We start from the raw sequence: 15,960 nt of genomic DNA, 5'->3' as shown, positions 1-15,960 counted from the left end.
ATTGGGGGTCAAATTTTAATTTTATTGAAAATAATCTGTAAATATCTATAAATGCCCATAAGTCATGTACAAACCTCTTATATATGTTATATATAAATAACCTTAAAAAACATTATCAATCCTGCCTTGAAGCCTCAACCATACCATTGTTTAAAGTCTTTATGTTGATTTGTTTTATTAAACTTAAAAACAAAATATGAAATAATGATGCTAGACAAAGACAGACTGAAACATGAGAGTAACTTATACCAAAGATAAAAATAGAAACCATCTAGAAAAGGAGGATAAAAACTACACACACCATAATAAGGCAGGGCTCCATGGGAGGAGACAGGAAAGATGAAGCCAGAAACAGGACACTGTGGTCAGGACTACGTTTGCATTTGCAGTAATGGTTTCATTTTGAATGAGTTTTTAGTTTTTATCCATGTGTGTTTCACTCTGTATTCTCTGCAGGCATGTGAAGCTGTAATGCAGGAGTTTCTTGATGGAGCGAGATATTATGCATTGTACAGAGAGAAACTCATTTGCTATTTCAGCCAGCAACTCAGGTCAGATCCACATTTGCACTAATGCTCATCTTATTGTTGTTTTTCTAAACTATAAACATCTTCCTAAAGTTAAAAAGTCCACATTTGACCTTTTTCTTCTATTTATCTTTATTATTTACTACTTATTTATTTCTATTTGTCCACTTTTTTACAATTTTATTTACCAAGAACAGTGGTAATTTATTATTACATTATTTCTAACCTCTCTTCATCCTTTAGATTAAGTAAGGATGTTCTTATTACTGTGCCTTTAAGACTGATGTATGTGAATAAGCCATGTTCTGATTGACTCTTCTGTATTGAGCTGTCTTTGCCATTGTCATTGGTCCAAACTTAATTGTACAGAACAATAGAGTTTTAACAGCTACTCATTTCAGATGGATCCTTATATTTGGCTTCATGACAGACAGGAAAAGTACAATATTTAATAATTTTGTCCACAACTTCCAATCCCATAGCTGTCTACAGTAATCATCACACCATTTATAACTTCAACATGCAGATTGGTACAGTTTTGTCCCAAAGTACAAACAATGTAAATGCACACTCAAAGGTAAAACAAGGTCTGTAGGGTACAATTGTGTCCTTTTACAGAATTTTAAAGGTACACTACATTCACTTTCCCAGAGAAAAGGGAATTAATCAACTAATGCATTAATCAATTAATTAATTAAAATACTTAATATAAACATATAATTAAGTGGAATATGGTTCGTAACTAAAAGGGGGTGGGGGAATGCTATTGAGGGTACCACCCTAATGACAATACAGTGAAAATGCTGTTTAATGCTGGGTGTGTATATTTGTGACATCAAAACTATGGTATATTTTTTAAATGGCCTGTTTTTGCCATTTCATGTCCAAATAGGAACTGCATGGACTGCGTGAATGATAACTTCAACAGTGTTTACATAGTACATCAAATGCTTGTATTTTTAAAAAGGAAAAATTGTTTATACATCATATGCCCTAAAATGTTAATTTCTAGTTTGACTTGTCAAATTGATGTGTGTGGGTGTGTGTGTATGTGTGTGGGTGTGTGTGTGTGTGTGTTTTAAAGCCAGAACAGAGTGACATGGCGTGTTGCAGATGAGTTGCCATGGTTACTACAACAGCAAGAGAACAGAAGTAAATTACAGCTCAGCCTGCTCAACCTGTTTGTCTCACAGAATCTTTACAAAAGGTGCCAAAAATAAATCTCTAAAAAGTAAATCTCCATTTACCCATCCATCGATGTGTGTATTCATCCTGTTCATTTTTTCATATTTTTTGCTGCTTTTCTATGAGAGGCAAATCTGGCCAAAAAAGATTAAAATTAAAACAATAAAATATAACTGCAAACCTCTTTTTGCCATTTTTTTTCCAAACATCTGTGCAATTATCCTGCCAAAATTGAAATTGAAATGAAATACCTACATTTGCAATTTCATTTTTCACATCTGCATGAGTCATTTGTGACAAAAAAAAATAAAATGGCTATTTATCATTTCATCTTAGTCAAGCTAATAAAGAAAAGAAAATCCAAGCCTCACTTTGGCTTTGCTTTTTCTTCATGAAATGCATAATGCATGTCAAAACCGAAATCAAAAAGCAATATTTATATTGTTATTTCTTTTTCATAGCAATAGGCTTCATATATGACAAAACAAAAATGCAAAATGAATAAATCAACAGCAAAGTGACAGCCTGCAATTTAGTGTGGACATGCTTTAAGTTTCAGTAAAAAGGAAAATTGAAACAAACACAGGCACCACCTGCTGGTGATTTACTCATTTGCTATTTCAGCCAGCAACTCAGGTCATATCCTCATTTTTACAAATGCTCATCTTACTATTGTTTTTCTAAACTATAAAAATCTTCCTAAAGTGAAAAAGCAGACATTTGACCTTTTACTTCTCTTTATCTTGCTTTGTTACTGTTTATTTACTTCTATTTTTCTTCTGAAATCCACTTATCACATGTGTGATTTTATTTACCAAGAAGAGTGATAATTCATTGTTTGTTTACATTGTTAATTCTTTTTCATAGAAATAGTCTGCATATTTGACAAAATGAAAATGTAAAATGCATATACCAACAGCAAAGTGACATCTGGGATTTAGTTTTCTGTGTTGACGTGATTGAAGTGTTGGAATAAAAAGGCAAATGGAAACACAGGCGCCATTTGCACACTTTGCTTTTTCATTTTCAAGTTGACCAACGTGCAAATATATGTTAATTAACACTAGGCGGGGATGTGGGGTACATTTTAGGATATTCTCAGCCCTCTGCGCCAAAACGGCATCATTCCTTGGACTAAACGACTTTGAGTCTCGAGGAAAAACATTGTCATGTCCCTGATCATGTGTCTGTGAACATCTGACTCAGAAAAATAGTATCTGTACAGTAAAAAAGTATAATGTTTATTGTATTGTTTTTGTAATTTAGTATTACAGTTTTATTGTACATATACTTTTAAAAAAACTTTTTTAGGCCATTTGGTCAGATGGCATTTGGTCTGATATTCAGTTAGTTACACCAGATCAGAGACATAATGATGATTTTTTATTATTCTGCAGTTCATGAAGGTATTTGGAAAAAGAAATGGGAAAATGAGGTCTGCATTTACATTTTAATTTCTTTTTTGGCTGGATTTGCCTCCCATACTTTTCCAGTGTCATCTGGAGCCATGCATTTTTCCTAGTGGTTCCTAGGATTCTCTTCTGAGAGCACTGATTCCAAAAAAAAACAAGCTGCACCTCAGAGGAAGTGCAGTGGTAGTGCAGTGTAAGTAGATAGTATAATAGGCCATAAATACGCATAAAACGTAGCGTAAAACACTTAAATCTTTCAGCTGTTTAAACCACCTTTGGTTCCAAAATTTTTCAGTATGTGCTTTTTACAGTAGTTTGGAAAAGAAAAAAGTCAAATCTTTACTTAGGTAAAGTCTACTTTCCATGCCAAGGAAGACACTTTGGTGAACATGAAGCTAATTGACTGATGTATGTTCTCAGGGGACATTTCTCAGAGCTGCTGGCATACTGGCAATTTGTTGGGAAGGATAAGGTGTCCATGGCAGCAGAATATTTTGACGCTCTGAAGGAATTTGAGCGTGGCTGTGAGAGTGAAGCGAGCATGAGCAAACTTGCCAACCTGTATGAGACCCTAGGAAGATTTCTAAAGGATCTTGGGCTGCTGAGTCAGGTACATACATATTTTCTTAAATCTGTGTTATTAAGTATTAAAAATATGCAGTACTTTGCAGAAGTTCACATCATCCCTCATTTATTTAATTTTCAGTCAAATCTGCCAGATAGTACAAGTTATTCTTTTTTTCTTTGGATCAGAGGCAAAAGCATACAACAAATTATGCAGAAGCGCTAACAACTAAATATGACACTAAAATACTATTTTTTCAGTATTAGTGTGTGCACTCTGAATGGTACATTTAAATTTTTTTTAGGAGACTTGCTTTCTGTTTTTCAAATAATTCTGCAGAGGTATTTTTCCACACTTCCAAAAGGCATTGGTTGCATTTTCTGTTTATCACTATCCAAGTAATCCTCAACACATTGCATGATCCTGGAGTCTGGGTTCTGGGGTTGTCAGCGCTTTGTTCTGAGAATGTCAGCAGCTTCTTTGTTTGATTTGCAAATGTTCTTCTAATTTATTCCTTTCTGCTTCTTTTCTGTTTACTTTTCGCAATGATAACATCTGGACAGTTGACATCCTATTAGATCCATAATGTTAAAATGTCTTCTCACAGTGGAAGGAAGAACAGAAACATCTGTGGATTTTTTCAGATCTGAAACAAGAGTAAAGCTTGATTTTTCTCCTCTCTCTTTAAGCATTGTATATATGAAAGTGAGTTTGTGTGGTCTACTAAGTGTAGCAGTTATGTTTTATTCCTGTTTTGATTCCTGTTTTCTCTGTATGTATCTAAAAAAACTGAACTCTGTTTTTGTGCAAATGGATTATCTGCACTATATGGACAAAAATATTTTATGTTGAGTAAACACACATAAGCTTTGATGATCCCATTCTAAATCCATAGGCATTACGGGGGCAGCATCCTAAGCAATGAGGCCCAGACCTCCCTTTCCCCAGCCACTTCCACTAGCTCTCCGGGGGGGATTCCGAGGCGCTCCCAGGCCAGCTGGGCAATATAGTCACACCATCGTGTACTGGGTCATCCCCCGGGGTCTCCTCCCTGGTGGATTTGCCTGTGACACCTCACGAGGGAGGCGTCCAGGAGGCATCCTAACCAGATGCCCGAACCTCAACTGGCTCCTCTCGACGTAAAGAAGCAGCGGCTCTAGTCCCTCCCAGATGACCGAACTTCTCACCCCATCTCTAAGGGAGAGTCCAGACACCCTGCAGAGGAAACTAATTTCGGCTGCTTGTATTCGCGATCTTATTCTTTCGGTCATTACCCAAAGCTCATGACCATAGGTGAGGGTGGGAAGTATATCGACCGGTAAATCGAGAGCTTTGCCTTGTGGCTCAGCTCTTTCTTTACCACAACAGACCGGTAAAGAGCCCGCATCACTGCTGAGCCAGCACCAATCCGCCTGTCAATCTCCCGCTCCCTTGTACCATCACACGTGAACAAGACCCCGAGATACTTAAACTCCACTTGAGGCAAGAGCTTATCCCCGACCCAGAGAGGGCTCTCCACCCTTTTCCGCCTGAGAACCATGGTCTTGGATTTAGAGGTACTGATTCTCATCCCGGCTGCTTCACACTCGGCTGCAAACCGATCCAGCGAAAGCTGAAGTTCACGACCTGATGTCCCCAATAGGACCACATCATCTGCAAACAGCAGTGATGTGACCTTGAGGTCACCAAACCGGACACCCTCCGTCCCCTGACTGCACCTAGAAATTCTGAACTCTGAATTCTGAACAGGCAGCCCTGACGGAGTCCAACTCTCACTGGGAACGAGTTGACTTACTGCCGGCTATGCGAACCAAACTCCTGCTTTGTGCAGGGCCTGAATGGCTCGTAGCAAAGAGCCATGTACCCCGTACTCCAGAAGCACCTCCCACAGAATACCCTGGGGAACACAGTCGAATGCCTTCTCCAGGTCCACAAAGCATATGTGGGAGTTGGGCAAACTCCCATGAGCCCTCTAGGATCCTCGAGAGGGTGAAGAGTTGGTCCAGTGTTCCACGACCAGGGCGGAACTGCACTGCTCCTCCTGAATCCGAGGTTCGACTATCAGCCGGACTCTCTTCTCCAGTACCCCTGTATAGACCTTACCAGGGAGGCTGAGGAGTGTGATTCCCTTGTAGTTGGAACACACCCTTCGGTCCGTTTTTTTAAAAAGAGGCACCACCACCCCAGTCTGCCAATCCAGTGGCACCGCCCCCGATGTCCACGCAATGTTGAAAAGGCGTGTCAGCCAAGACAGCCCCACAACATCCAAAGCCTTGAGGAACACGGGACGGATCTCATCCACCCCTGGAGCCTTGCCGCCAAGGGGCTTCTTAACTACCTTAATGACTTCGGCAAAAGTCATTTGGTCAAAGTTCTGACAGAGGTGTGAGTTGAAGATCAATCTGACAGGTTCTTCTGCCAGACATTCCCAGCAAATCCTCACTATACGTTTGGGTTTTCCCGGTCTGACCGGCATCTTCCCCCACCACCTGATCCAACTCACCACCAGGTGGTGATCAGTTGACAGCTCAGCTCCTCTCTTTACCCGAGTGTCCAAAACACATGGCCGCAAGTCCGACGACACGACTACAAAGTCAATCATCGAACTGCGGCCTAAGGTGTCCTGGTGCCATGTGCACTTATGGACATCCTTGTGTTCAAACATGGTGTTCGTGATGGACAAACTGTGGTTTGCACAGAAGTCCAAAAACTGAACACCACTCGGGTTCAGATCAGACAGGCCATTCCTCTCAATCACACCCCTCCAGGTCACACTGTCATTGCCCACGTGAGCGTTGAAGTCCCCCAGTAGGACAATAGAGTCTCCAGGAGGAGCACTTTCAAGTGTTCTTCCCAAGTACTCTAAGAAGGCTGGGTACTCTGAACTGCTGTTCGGTGCATAAGCACAGACAGCAGTCAGGACCGTTCCCCAACCCGAAGGCGTAGGGAAGCTACCCTCTCGTCCACTGGAGAAAATCCCAACATACAGGTGCCGAGTCGAGGGGCTATGAGAGAGCCCACACCTGCCCATCGCCTCTCACCATGGGAAACCCCAGAAAAGAATAAAGTCCATCCCCTCTCAAGGAGATTGGACCCAGAGCCCAAGCTGTGTGTTAAGGTGAGCCTGACTATATCTTTCAACCTCGCGCACCAACTCAGGCTCCTTCCCCGCCAGTGAGGTAACATTCCAAGTTCCAAAAGCCAGTTTCAGCAACCGAGGATCAGAACTGCCCGATCCACAAAGCACCGAACCCCTACTACTGCCCTTCCCATTGTTGGTGGGTTGATGGGAGGGGGGACTCATGTAACCCCTTCGGGCAGGGCCCAGCTGGACACCATGAGTGAATGCCCGACCACCAGACGCTCGCTGGCGAGCCCCTCCCCCAAGCCTGGGGCCAGGGTGGGGCCCCGGTAACCCTGTTCCGGACAGGGTACTCAAGTCCTGTTTTCTAATTATTTTCATAGGGGGAATTTTGGATCACACTTTGTCTGATCTGTCACCAGTTTGCCATGGGTACTCTGGGTACCCTACCAGGAGCTTTTGCTCCAGACAACATAGCTCCTAGGATCCTTCAAGCACACAAACCCCTCCTCCACGATAAGGTGGTGATCCATGGAGAGGACAAACAACCCAATAGCGTTCACTAAACTTTACCCTTGGAACAATGTAGTCAGGCAGGTAACATTCTCCTGGCATCTGGCAAAGCCGGACTCATCCATCAGACTGGCAGATAGAGAAGCGTGAGCTGCCACTTCACACATTTATTTCCGCTGCTCCAGTCCAGTGTTTTACGCCACTCTTGGCATTGTGTTTTGTGATGTAACACTTGCATGCAGCTACTCATCCATGGAAACCCATGCCATGAAGCCCCCATCATAGTTTTAGTGCTGATGTTAATGCCAGAAGAGGTTTTGGAACTACAGTAATTGAGGCAGCAGAGCAGTGGTGTGACTTTTATGCACTATGTGCCTATTACACTATGAGTTCATTGAGCTCTTTAGAATAACTCATTCTTTCACAAGTTTGTAAAGGCAGACTGCATGGCTAAGTGCTTGATTTTATACACAATGGGACTGAACGAAACACCTGAATTCAATGATTAAGAAGTGTTTCCCAATGCTTTTGTCTATATAGTGTATGTCTTATCTCTCTCCTTAAATATCTCCTTAAAAAATCATAATTTTTGACTGGAAATTACATAAATGAAGGGAGGTATCTGAATTTTGCATAGTACTATATACATTAAAAAAATTGTAATTAACTAATAAAATGATAGAATAAGACTAGAAAGGCAGTTGGAGGTAAAAATGAAAGAAAGCCAATAAGGCTGCACATACACTTGAATTGCCCAATATTCAACTCAAGACATTTAAAATGTCCACAACACTGGACCAGAAACTACACACTATAGTTACATAGTCTTTTGATCTGACTTCAAAAGGAGTTTCAAGTTAATTTATGCTTTGTTTATTTAAAGTCATTTTTCAAAGGTTTAGGTGTCCCTGGTCATTTATTTGTTTTGTTTTGTTGATTTTGTAAGTGAAAATAAGTTAACACATCTTCTACAGAGAAGATACTTCTGCACATTTTAATGTCCAATTACTGTTTATTTGCAAAATTTTACATATGAAGGGAAAAAAAACATGGCCTATACAAAAGTTATGGCACATTTTTTTAAATATTAAACTCAGCTAATAAAACATGTGCAGCACATTTTAAAGATAAATGCCACATTTAAGTGTGTTTCATGTAAAGAATTTTAAACTTATTTTTACTTATAAAATAAAAAAAAAACAAATCATTTGACTGAGCATGCTCAAACCTTTATATAAGACTTCTTGGATAAAGGTACTACACTTGGATATTACACTATGATCAGCCTTTTGTTTGTTTAGCTTTGGTTCTATGTGTATGTTTGTGTGAATTTCTCCAGGCCGTAGCCCCCTTGCAGCGCTCTCTAGAGATCCGTGAGACAGCTCTAGACCCGGACCACCCCAGTGTGGCTCAGTCTTTACACCAGCTGGCTGGGGTGTACATTCAGTGGAGGAAGTTTGGTAATGCTGAGCAGCTGTACAAACAGGCTCTGGAGATCAGTGAGAATGCTTATGGTGCTGAGCACTGCAGTGTAGCACGAGAACTAGACTCACTCTCCCTCCTTTACCAGAAACAAAACAAGTACGTTTGCTGCTTAGAACTTTGCTCAGTTTAAAACGGAAAGTTTCAAGATACAAATGATTGATTTAACTTAGGTTTTAATTCTTAGGTATGAACAAGCTGAGAAGTTGCAGAAGAGGTCCATCAAGATCAGACAGAAAATGGCTCGGCAAAAAGGGCACATGGTGAGAAAAGAAGAGCAAGTTTATTTGAATTACAGAAGCATCATTATGTTGTTTTTGAACCTTTAATTATAATCTCTTGTCCAAAAAAGCTCTCAGATATCCTCTAAATGGGTGTCATTTTAGCAGCTGGAAACAAGTCTGCGGTGACTTGTTTGTCAGGTTTGATTTTGTCTTTCTGTCACTCCAACACTGGTCACTCAGGTTTACTTTCTCAGACATTTTTTATCATCTGCACTGGTTTCATCATAGCACCAGATAGTCAGAATTAAACTTGTGCTTTGGTGTGTGGCCATACATGTGGCCAACTTTGTGGACTAAACGTTGAAGCCCTAGTGTTATTCACCGTCCTGTCCATTTCAGTGTTTGAAAATAATGCAAATGCCCTGCATGGATTATATAGTTATATAGTTATATATATTGTCGCTGTTCAAAGGAAAACAAATACAGTATCTCCAAAATAGTCAATTTACAGAGAGGGCAAAAATGGCATTAGCTTTTAATATGAGTTAATGTAAAAAGGATTTTATTCCAAGTGATTATAAAGTAATTCTATTTGTCTAATCATCATGAAATTTTCACACACAATCAAGGAGAGTTGGTTTCTTTAAATTATGGAGATGCATGGTTTTCTTTGGACAGCAACAATATATAACATATATATTGGAATAAAATGTTGTTTTTCAGGCCCAAAAATGCAACACAAAACATCACATTACACAAAACTACATAAAGATTCGTAACAGTTAAAAATGGAGTGCCAAGTTTTTAATTGCATCAGCTGTTCCAGTGTTGAACAGTAAAAATACTTAAAATTACTACAGTTATTAGGATTTTACTTGTATGAGTTTGTGATTCCTGTTTTAGTTAAAGAGAATTCTAAGTATTTGTATTTTATTCTTTGCAATTCTTTGTATGTGTGTATTTTTACAGTATGGTTTCACACTGCTGCGTCGCCGGGCACTGCAGTTGGAAGAGCTGACTCTTGGGAAAGACTCAGCTGATTGTGCCAAAACCCTCAATGAGCTGGGAGTGCTCTACTACCTCCAAAACAACATTGAGTCAGTATTTGCCTCTTATTCACTTACTGCTTCCCTACACAGACACCAGTTTGGGAGGGTATTCCCTTCCTAAACCTGTTTCATATTCTAAACCTGCTTCCACTTCCATCGTGAATGTACATTTTCCAGAACAACCGGTTTGTGGTGTCCGAGAGCACATTAATTTTCTATTTTCAGATGCCAGTAAAAACAGCAATTAAATACAATTTATTCATTTTTTCAAAATCAGCAATCTGCAGGATGCTGACTTCTGCACAGTACTGTACATGTAAAATGTAGCAGATTTCATAAAATGACACGTATCTGACATTCTGTTGTACTCCAAGGGCATCCAGATGTGGCTCATAGCTTGAGCCTGACCTATCCTCACAGTTCACATTGATTATGTAGCCGAGTTCACATTCATTATGTAGCCTCTTGTTTTTATTAAAGCAATGGTTTGGCCAAAAAATAAAAATGGTTGCACTAACATGTACACTACTTTCCTTTTGCCTCAAATGTCAACAGAGACATGATTGTTGTGTAAAGCACTAGAGGTACAAGCCTACTTTAGCTACATTTATACCACACATTCTAAACCTGCTTCCACTTCCATCACATGCACATCTTCGAGAACAACTTGATTTGTGGTGGAGTGCCAAAGAGAGCATATTTATTTTCATTTATTCAGATACCAGTCAAAAAAGTAATTACATTTTTTTTTCAGCAGCAGCAAAAAGCAGTCAATTAGACAGACAATGCCTTAATAACCATATCAAAATCTGTTGTTTCTGCATTTAGTGTGTCCATGCTTTGCCCTTATTACAGCTTGCATTTATTTAATATAGCATTGTGCAAATAGCACGCCTAAGTTACACTTTTGTGCGTTTTTATATGCAACAGTATCCAATTTTTTTTTGTTTCTACTCCAGGCATTCAAGTATCAGAATCTGAGGCTACAGTGTGCACAGGCTTACTGAACATTGTCTGGTGTAATGAATTTCAGTTTCTACTGTGATATGTAGATGGTAGGATCAAAAATTGGTATAAGCACCCTGAATCTATGGACCCAACCTGCCTTGTCTCAACAGGTCGGTGATGTAATGGTGTGGAGAATGTTTTCTATTTTAGTGTCATATTGTTGCTGACTAAGTGCATCCCTTTATGGCCAAAATTTATCCATCAGGCTATCAAAATATTAAATATGTGCTGTGGTAAGACATTTTAACAATTCAAGTTACAACAGTTTATCAGAGCAACAGCTCAATGTTTATCTCTAAAATGCAAAATTACATTTGCAGCATTTGGCAGAGCTCTTATCCAGAGCAACTTACAATTTAATGTTGATGAATTAAACATTAAACGATATATTTTGATGAAGATATGATGACAATAATAGATAATTAACATATATGTTTGCAAGACATGTCTTTCAACAAGTTTTGACTTTGTTCACTTTGAATGCAATATGCTCGCAGTCATAGGATTCCTGTTCAATGTGGCTGGCTACACTGGCTACAGTTCTCCAGGTGGTGTTCATGAAAAAGTGTGCTTTGTGGACAGTTGGTCTACTTTTGAGGGCAAGCCTGGTCTTTTGAGTTTGGACAGTAGTTTGACTTTGGTTCTGCTTTCATTTGTTGTAGCCTAGCATATAGCCTTTTAGATCAGCGTAGGTCAGTCAGTCGCTAAAAAACCAGGGCCATGGCCAAATAGCGGACAGATTGACTAAACCGACCATCTGCCCTACATACACTATATTGCCAAAAGTATTTGCTCATCTGCCTTCACATGTATATGAGCTTGAGTGACGTCCCATTCTTAATCCATAGGGTTTAATATGATGTCAGCCTACCCTTTATAGCTATAACAGCTTCAACTCCTCTGGGAAGGCTTTCCACAAGGTTTAGGAGTGTGTTTATGGGAATTCTTGACCATTTGTGAGGTGAGACACTGATGTTGGACAAGAAGGCCTGGCTCGCACTCTCCGCTCTAATTCATCCCCAACATGTTCTGTCGGGTTGAGGTCAGGGACCGTGTGCAGGCCAGTCAAGTTCTTCCACACCAAACTCGCTCATCCATGTCTTTATGTTTATATCTTTTGTGCGCTGCTGCACAGTCATGTTGGAACAGGAAGGGGCCGTCCTCAAACTGTTAGGCTCTCCTTCCAGGCAGACTGGAATACTTTTAGTTTAGTCAGGCGCCATTTTTGCTCTAGTTGTCTGACATCTGCAAGCGTTTTTTTTTTTTTTCTTTTTAAAGGAGTAGAATGAAAACTATCCTCCAAGCACTGATCATAATGTCTAATTCGGTAAGATTAGATGGACAGCTAATAATTGTAGGAGGTTTCTGATAAAGCTACCAGCTGTGAAGGAAGTTATAGTCCACTTAACACATTGCATAAATGTACATTACGACTAAAGTGAATTTCATATGACATTAGATAATGATCCGAGACTGCTGTGCTCTGGGGGAGAATGGCGAAATGATCCATGTTTAACACCAAAGGTCAAAATTAAGTCAAGAATGTGGCTGCAGTAATGAGTGGGCCCCTTTATATTTTCAGTGAAACATACTTAAGTCCAGGGTCAAAGAGCCAACACAGAGAGATTGAGGGACAGACATTACGAAAAGGAACACAGACTAGACACACAACAGAGGCCAAAGAAACAACACCATACAAGCAAGACCAGCAACTAACAAAGGAAAACACAGGGCTTAAATACAAGAACAATGAGGGTTAACAAGACACAGGTGAAAACAATCAAGGGCGCAATCTAGAAACAAGGGTGCAGAACAGGGAAGAATCAAAACAAGGAAGGACATGGACAAGACCAGAGGTAAAGAAAATCACATGGAAGACTGGGAGGGGCCAATCGCGACAAAATGGTTGTTATACTCTGACACTTAGTCAAGAGCTATGTGCATGTAATTGTAGCCTGTAGGGGTGGCTTCATTTAGAGTATTCATCAGCTCTAATCCACGTTTCTGTGAGGCACAAAGCATCAAAATAATAATCAGTAATAATTTCATTTACAACAATGGCCTTTCATGTATGAGATTTTATCTTAAGCAGCCCTAGCTTTAGACCAAAGGTGCTGTCACTGCAAACAAGTTTAACTGGTAAAAAATTGATCAAAGTAGTAGAACAAACTTTTCAAGGATTTTTGAAGTTTTGTTTTATTCGGGGCACAGACACGGTCTCAATAAGCTGGAACCTATGTAGCATCTCAAGGCAGCTAGCAGACGGTTGGTGTAACCCCAGGGGGTGATGATGAGGCGGACGCATATGCGAAGAAAAGCGAGATTTATTCTGGGCAAATCCATATTCAGGGTCAAGACAGTCCAGGGTTAAAGAGCCAACACGGTGATATCGGGGGCCAGACCTAATGTAAGGAAACACAGACTGAAAACTCAATGGAGGCCGGAATAAATAATACCAAACAAAACAATACACCACCAGAGAATAAAATAGGATAACCAAACAGCACAATCCAAACAATACAAAGACCAGCAAACTGACAGGGGAAAACACAGGGCTTAAATGCGGGGAAACAACGAGGGTTAACAATACACAGGTGGACAACACAGGTGAGAACAATCAAGGGTGGAGTCAAGAAACAAGGGGGCAGGACAGGGAAAAAATCAAAACAAAGAAATGGACAAGACCAAAACAAAACAAAAGCACATGGAGGGCTGGGAGGGGCCAATCATGACAGTACCCCCCACCACCACCATTCCAAGGCACGCAGAACGAAGCGCACCAAAAAAAAAAAAAAAACCAGACACAGACACAAGGGACCAAAACCAGGGACAGAACTAAACAGGGACAGGAGCCGGGGTGAAAAGAGCAGGGACAGGACTCGGGGCACGAGGAACAGAGGACGGAATAGGCACAGGAAACAGGGTAGGCAAAGAAAGAGGAGCAGAGACCGAGACAGGAGACATCAACTTCAAATTCCTTCAGATTCTGGAAGCCTATTTCACCCCATATTTCAACCCATATCTTGAAGTCTCTAAAAGTGTTTTACACTGTATATTGTTATACACTGTATATTGTATGACATGATGGCTTTTTGTCAGAAGCTTTTGCTGGCCATATACCATTGAACATCACAAAAATACTCAGTGTATATAATGCAATTTTTCAGACTTGTTGCAGTGATTGGATTAGCCTTCGGTGGCAAGAGTTATAACTGAACTGGGACAATACACTTTTACGATTTTACAGCCTTTTATTCCACTCCTATTTCTTCAATCCCTGATTTCTGTATGGATTTGGCTACATTGTAAATCATTAACATGTCCTAATAAATGTTGATTGGTTGACATCAGGGGGTAGAGCCCTCAGACTTTGGAGTAACTTTCCAGTCAGTTTCTGGGACTCAAACCCAGACATACATTTTGAGTCTAGTAGTAATAGTCTCATAATAGTGCATGCACAGACTTTCCATGGAATTGTCTCATTTGTTTAGCTAAAGAAATTATGTGAATGTGTCATAAATATGTCATCCAACCCCACATTACCCTTGTTGCTCCAGTACAAAACTGAAGAAGCAACCTCCAGGCACCAATTATGAGATGGTTAATTGACTGAATTTGGGCTAAAGGGGAAGTTTTGTGAATGTCATTGTGGCTAAACCATTGCTTTGTCAAATTAAACCATGTAACTGCAAGCTTGAATACCTGAATTATATTATAGTGTGACTATGTTATGTTGTGGTTTGCGGATTGTTCAGTGCAGCAAAGGTGTTTTTGATGCGCTCTCTGGAGATGCGGCAACGTGTGCTGGGCACAGATCACCCAGACTGTGCTCAGTCTCTGAACAACCTGGCCGCCCTGCACTGCGAGAGGAGAGATTACGAGAGTGCTGAGAAGCTGTATGAAAGAGCGCTGGACATCCGCAAACGAGCACTTGCTCCTGACCACCCCTCACTGGCCTACACCCTCAAACATCTTGCTATGCTCTACAAACGCAGGGTAAGACGTAGTGATGTTCTCTTTTACAACAAAATCGTGTTACAGCAGAAGTGTTTTTTCATATGTTTTTTCATATGGCCAATAAGAGATCACTTTGGTCAAAGATGATCTAACTAGTTATAGTTAGACACTCACCAAGCACTTTATGAGGAACACCTGTACACCTATTCATTCACACAATTTTAAGTCAATAAAGTCAAGCAGATATGGGCCAGCAGCTTCAGGTAATGTCAACCATCAGAATAGAAAAAAAATGTGCTCTTACCTGTGGCCTGACTTTTGGTACCAGATGGGCTGGTTTCAGTATTTCTAAAACTACTGATCCCCTGGGATTTTCACACTTCACACTAATATCTAGAGTTTACTCAGAATGGTCAGCACAGAAAAAAACATCAGCAGGTGGATAGAAACACCTTGTTGAGAGGTCAACAGAGAATAGCTAGACTGGTTCAAGCTGACAGAAAGGCTATGTTAATGCAGATAACCATTCTGTACAATTGTGTACAATTTACACAACATGTCAAACCTTGAGGCTAATAACAGCAGTTTCACTTCTGGCATCTGAGAACAGAGAGCTGAGGCTGCTCACTAAAATTTAACAGTTGAAGACTGGAAGAACAGCCTAGTCTGATGAATCTCAATTTTTGCACACAGATAGTAGGGTTAGAATTTTGTGCCAATAGCACAACACGAATACATGGACTCAACCTACTTGTGTCAGCAGTCTAGGCTGATAGAAATGTGGGGAGTGTTTCCTGGCACACTTTGAGTTTATTATAAGTATTTATGTGTTATTGATTTTCTAAGTGAGTACTCTCACTTTTGAGTGAGAGTGAGTGAGTACACTGCACATTTTAATGCACCCTTACTAATTATTTGTTACATTTAAGATATTGGGGGGAAATAAAAAGTAAAAT

General features: G+C 40.2%; 1 protein-coding gene across 4 annotated transcripts in view; it reads left to right on the top strand.

Annotated features, from left to right (window-relative positions):
- Nucleotides 1-15,960, top strand: part of nphp3 (nephronophthisis 3) — an 86,552-nt gene that overhangs the window by 63,737 nt on the left and 6,855 nt on the right. For 3 of the 4 annotated variants that reach the window (XM_037537027.1, XM_037537025.1, XM_017683399.2), the window contains 7 exons: nt 457-551; nt 1,612-1,734; nt 3,545-3,734; nt 8,624-8,865; nt 8,954-9,029; nt 9,960-10,087; nt 14,803-15,043. In XM_037537027.1, coding sequence (XP_037392924.1) covers nt 457-551; nt 1,612-1,734; nt 3,545-3,734; nt 8,624-8,865; nt 8,954-9,029; nt 9,960-10,087; nt 14,803-15,043 — 1,095 coding nt within the window. The remainder of the gene's footprint in view (nt 1-456; nt 552-1,611; nt 1,735-3,544; nt 3,735-8,623; nt 8,866-8,953; nt 9,030-9,959; nt 10,088-14,802; nt 15,044-15,960) is intronic. The other variant, XM_037537026.1, reaches the window with a different exon arrangement.

This window comes from Pygocentrus nattereri, chromosome 3 (genome assembly GCF_015220715.1).
Source record: "Pygocentrus nattereri isolate fPygNat1 chromosome 3, fPygNat1.pri, whole genome shotgun sequence".
Classification (NCBI taxonomy): domain Eukaryota; kingdom Metazoa; phylum Chordata; class Actinopteri; order Characiformes; family Serrasalmidae; genus Pygocentrus; species Pygocentrus nattereri.
The sequence above is the reverse complement of the archived record's forward strand: the minus strand, read 5'-3'. Positions and strand labels throughout refer to the sequence as shown.